The sequence below is a fragment of the Thamnophis sirtalis genome, unplaced genomic scaffold (assembly GCF_051295495.1).
Source record: "Thamnophis sirtalis isolate CommonGarterSnake01/CBP01778 unplaced genomic scaffold, rThaSir2_p1.2 scaffold_10, whole genome shotgun sequence".
NCBI classification, from domain to species: Eukaryota; Metazoa; Chordata; class Lepidosauria; order Squamata; family Natricidae; genus Thamnophis; species Thamnophis sirtalis.
In genome coordinates, this window is record NW_028261390.1 from 3,097,344 (window position 1) to 3,102,135 (window position 4,792).

The 4,792-nt window shown below is 43.9% G+C and overlaps 1 protein-coding gene across 1 annotated transcript; it reads left to right on the plus strand.

The window, feature by feature from the left end:
• Positions 1–309: 309 nt before the first annotated feature.
• LOC148043743 (vasotocin-neurophysin VT-like) lies at positions 310–4,531 on the plus strand. Its single transcript, XM_087723877.1, is given in 4 exon segments — positions 310–432; positions 2,486–2,637; positions 2,639–2,658; positions 4,266–4,531. Coding segments are annotated over 4 exon segments (459 nt in total). The 3' UTR covers positions 4,430–4,531.
• The last annotated feature ends 261 nt before the right edge of the window (positions 4,532–4,792 follow it).

Genomic DNA, 4,792 nt, shown 5'->3' on the forward strand with positions numbered 1-4,792 from the left:
CTCTGACCCATTAGCTTTGCTCCTAGCCCCCTGTCTTCCCTGATCCCCATTAGCTCTGCTCGATTTCTCTGGCTGGTCCCTTGCTTTCTATGTGGGTGGATTATAGGTGTCGGTCGGAGGCTGGAGGTCTGTGGAGGGAAGAGGAAGGGAGCCCACCCACCTGTGAAAATGTTTGGGGAGGGCAGAGCGTTACAGGGCTCCAAGCAATAGATGCAAACAATATAAATACACAGGGGGTGCAGCCAGGATTCAGAGAGAAAGAGCCAGAAGGCAAGATATCAGATACGCCCACTTGCCAAACTTCCTAAGATGCGTGCCGAGATCCTTTCGGTGTTTCTCCTCTGCCTTCTCACCTTGTCTTCAGCCTGCTACTTACAGAACTGCCCCCGAGGAGGGAAGAAGAGGTCCGTGCCTGAAATAACAACCCAACAGGTAAGGCAAAGGTGTTTGCATTTACCCTTCCCATCTTCTATCGTAAGGAAGAATCCCATAGCCTTCTCTTCTTTCTCGTTCTCTTGTCCTGGTCTGTAGGTGACCAAACTTTTAATTTCCAGGAGGGCTGTCCAGGAGCCACACCGGTGGGCTGAAAGGTAGACCCCACCTCCCCAATGCAAAGGTGATACAGCAATTAATAGAATTGGAAGGAACCTCAGAGGTCTTCTAGTCCGACCCACCTCTCAAACAGGAGCCCCTCTACGGTTCCAGACAAATGGCTGTCCAGCCACACACGGCTTCATTCTGTCGTAAAACAAGACACTAAAAACAAAAAATACAAGCACGCCTCCACCATTCCACTTTGAATCAAGAGTTTATTTCCTGAGTAATTTTGAACATGAAAAAGCCAGTGTTTTGCATCAATTCTGTCATAAAAAATATCCCTATATAAAAAACAAAGGGAAACCACAAGCAATAAATCTTATTTTATGATCGGAGGTTTATTGTTTCATGTACAATTTTAGCAAACATAGCATTACTTAGATTAGCAATTTATTGCAATAAGTTCCACTGACATAGCTGAATCCAGCAAGGATTAGCTACAGCCGGTGGCCCTAAACGCTTCCCAAGATATTATTTTTATACTTCTCTGCACGCTTTTCACAACTTACTCACAACTTACTTCCTTGATTATTAATTATTAATTATTAGCATTTTATATTTAGTAATCAGGGATCAATGATCAATTAATGATCAATGATCATCTAATTATTGATTATTCATAATTATTGATTATTGATTACATATTATTTAATTATCAATTAACTATTATCTAAGTATTAATTAACTAGTATTAAGTATTAATTAAAGAGTATTAAGTATTAATTAATTGTTAATGAATTGGTATTAATTAGTGTTAGTGATAATTAATTAATTAATACTAATTGCACGGGAGATGGGATTCCTGAGGTGGCCCATTTAGGGAACTTCCAGGTCGAGCAACAGTGTACCTTAATGTTTTGGGATTTAAAAGGGGGAAGGAGCTAAGGAGCACCTTAGCAGGAAAGCTATGCCTCCAGAATGTTATACAATATAATACAGTACAATACAATACAATACAATACAGTACAGTACAGTACAGTACAGTACAGTACAATACAATACAATACAATACAATACAATACAATACAATACAATACAATACAATACAATACAGTAGCAGAGTTGGAAGGGACCTTGGAGGTCTTCTAGTCCAACCCCCTGCCTAGGCAGGAAACCCTATACTGTTTCAGAGAAATGGCTATCCAACATCTTCTTAAAGACTTCCAGTGTTGAGGCATTCACAACTTCTGGAGGCAAGGAGTTCCACTGATTAATTGTTCTAACAGCAATAGCAGTTAGACTTACATACCGCTTCATAGGGCTTTCAGCCCTCTCTCAGCGGTTTACAGAGTCAGCATATCACCCCCACAGTCTGGGTCCTCATTTCACCCACCTTGGAAGGCTGAGTCAACCTTGAGCCGGTGAGATTAGAACCACTGAACTGCAGATAACAATCAGCTGAAGTGGCCAGCAGTACTGCACCCTAACCACTGCGCCACTTCGGCTCTTCTGTCTAACTGTCAGGCAATTTTTCTTCAGTTTTAAGTTGCTTCTCTCCTTGATTAGTTTCCACCCATTGCTTCTTGTTCTACCCTCAGGTGCCTTGGAGAATAGTTTTGACTCCCTCTTCTTTGTGGCAACCCCTGAGATATTGAGAGACTGCTATCACGTCTCCCCTGGTCCTTCTTTCTATTAAACTAGACATACCCAGCTCCTGCAACCGTTCTTCATATGTTTTAGTCCCCCAATCCTCTTGGTTGCTCTTCTTTGCACTCTTTCTAAAGTCTCAGCATCTTTTCTACATCGTGGCGACCAAAACTGGATGCCGTATTCCAAGTGTGGCCTCACCAAGGGATTATAAAGTGGTATTAACCCTTCACGTGATCTTGATTCTCTCCCTCTGTTGATGCAGGCAATGTTCATTGTCTTCTTTTCATTTCTCTTTTAGTGTATGTACTGTGGCCCGGAAAACCGAGGGAGGTGCTTTGGGAACAAGATTTGTTGTGACGGAGTAATGCGCTGCCTACTTGTGACCAACCCAGAAGGAAGATGCCAGGAGGAGGGCCGTCCCCCTACTCCCTGCACGTAAGGTAGGAATCCCTGGCATTTGCTGCAATAATGGTAATTATAGGATCAGACACGATGTAAACAAATTAATTGCATTCGTCCTCAGTCAAATGTTACGTTGAGCAGTGCTGAAGCCCTAAAGCTTCTCTAACCAGTTGCCCCCCCAGATGTGTGGGACTTCAACTCCCAGAATTCCTGATAGCCCTGGGAGTTGAAGTTTGAGGCGTCTGAAAAGATTTCAGCAAGTTAAAAGCCATCCTCTCTTCCGTAAAGGTAGTCCTCATTTATCAACGGCCTCAGATGGGGACGGTTCACGAAGGTGAGGCGATTAAAAATTCATTTCCCAAGCAACGCGGGCGTTTAGGACAACCAAAATCTTCAGAGGGACTCTTATTAAGACCCAGTCAGTTTCAGGCAGCAGCTGCCAGCTGATGGGAGGCTTCTAATCAACTAAGGGGACAAAACTGAGCTTGTGGACTTGAGATGTTAGAACTTTTTAAGGATGCACTGTCCTGGGAAGATGTAACTCGGGAAACAATGAGCTTCTTTAAGCAGCTTTCTGCCTTGCGAGGGAGCAAAACAAGGTAAAAGAAACATCTCTCTCTCTCTCTCTCTCTCTCTCTCTCTCTCTCTCTCTCTCTCTCTCTCTCTCTCTCTCTCCCTTCCTCCCTCCCTCTCTCTCTCTCTCTCTCTCTCTCTCTCTCCCATTCTGCCTGTCTCTCTGTCTATGTCTCTCTGTTTCTGTATCTCTCTGTCTTTGTCTCTCTGTCTTTGTCTCTCTCTGTCTTTGTCTCTTTCTGTCTCCCCCCCTTCTCTCTGTCTCTCTCTGTCTCTCTCTGTCTCTCTCTATTTTTTTTTAAATCACTGAGTTGTTGCAACCAACGGCAGTCACTAAATGAAGACTATGTGTATCGGTGTTTTTTCTACTGCACAATCGAGTTTCTCAGCTCCCTATAATCTTATAAAAGTCCAATAAACAAACTGTGCCTGTGATAGAAATGGCAGGCGTCTTGTTTGGCCCATCGGCTAAGAATTAAAAAACAGCATGACCTCCTTCCGTATTTTGCAACCTCAGTCGCTTTCAGATGAATGGACTTCAACTCCCAGAATCCCCCAGCCAGGAATTCTGGGAGTTGAAGTCCACGCATCTTAAAGAGGTCAAGGCTGCGGAACACTGACTTATTCCCAGATCTTAAATTTGCAGAAATCCAGAGGGGAATATTTTCCAATCAATCAGAACAGAGCTGGAAGGGACCTTGGAGATCTTCTAGTCCAACCCCCTGCTCAAGCAGGAGACCCTATACCCTTCTTACGAATAGTCGTCCAATCTCTTCTTTAAAACCTCCAGTGATGGAGCACCCACAATTTCTAGTGGTGAGCTGTTCCACTGGTTAATTGTCCTCACTGTTAGGAAATTTCTCCTTAATTCTAGGTTGCTTCTCTCCTTGATTAGTTTACACCCGTTGTTCCTCATCCTGCCTTCTGGTGCTTTGGAAAATAAGTTGACCCCCTCTTCTACATAGGTTCGGGACCATCCTAAGCCCACCCAAAGAGAGTTGCTGCTAAAACCCCACAAACAAGAGCTCGGAAAAGCTTTGGCCGTCTTCCCTACCTGTCTGGAACTGACCCAATGAATTCTTCTGCCTCCCATCCTTTTACAGAGAGTTGGGTCTCCGATGCTGCCTGCGGAAGTGAGAACGGCGAGAGAGGACGGACGTCTCCCGAAAGGAATTTGACTGGGCTGGACGGCTCAACTGGAGACCTCCTTCTCCGGCTGATGCACCTGGCCAACAAGCAGCAACACGGAAAACCACAATTTTATTAAGGCGTTCGGAGCGCTGGCATTTCGTGGCCTTAAAGGGCTTCGAACTCGAAGCTGCCCTGAGAGATCCAAAGCCTATAACCGCTTAAGAGTAAAATATAAATATTCTACCCCCAAACCAGTTCTAAATTAATAAAAGTCTTCTTGCATCGTGTGACAAAATTGTTTAAGCGTCGTTTATGAAGAGAAAAGATAACGCTTTCCTTGCGCTGGGAAGCATTATCACAAAACCCTGGAAAGCCACAAAACTCCTAACCTTTCTGTAAAGAAGGGAAAGAAAATTCTTTTGTAGGTGTACTTGTGGTCCTCATCTTACAACCCAAATGTACGACAGATCGTCCAGTACTTACAACTCTGTTCCAAAGT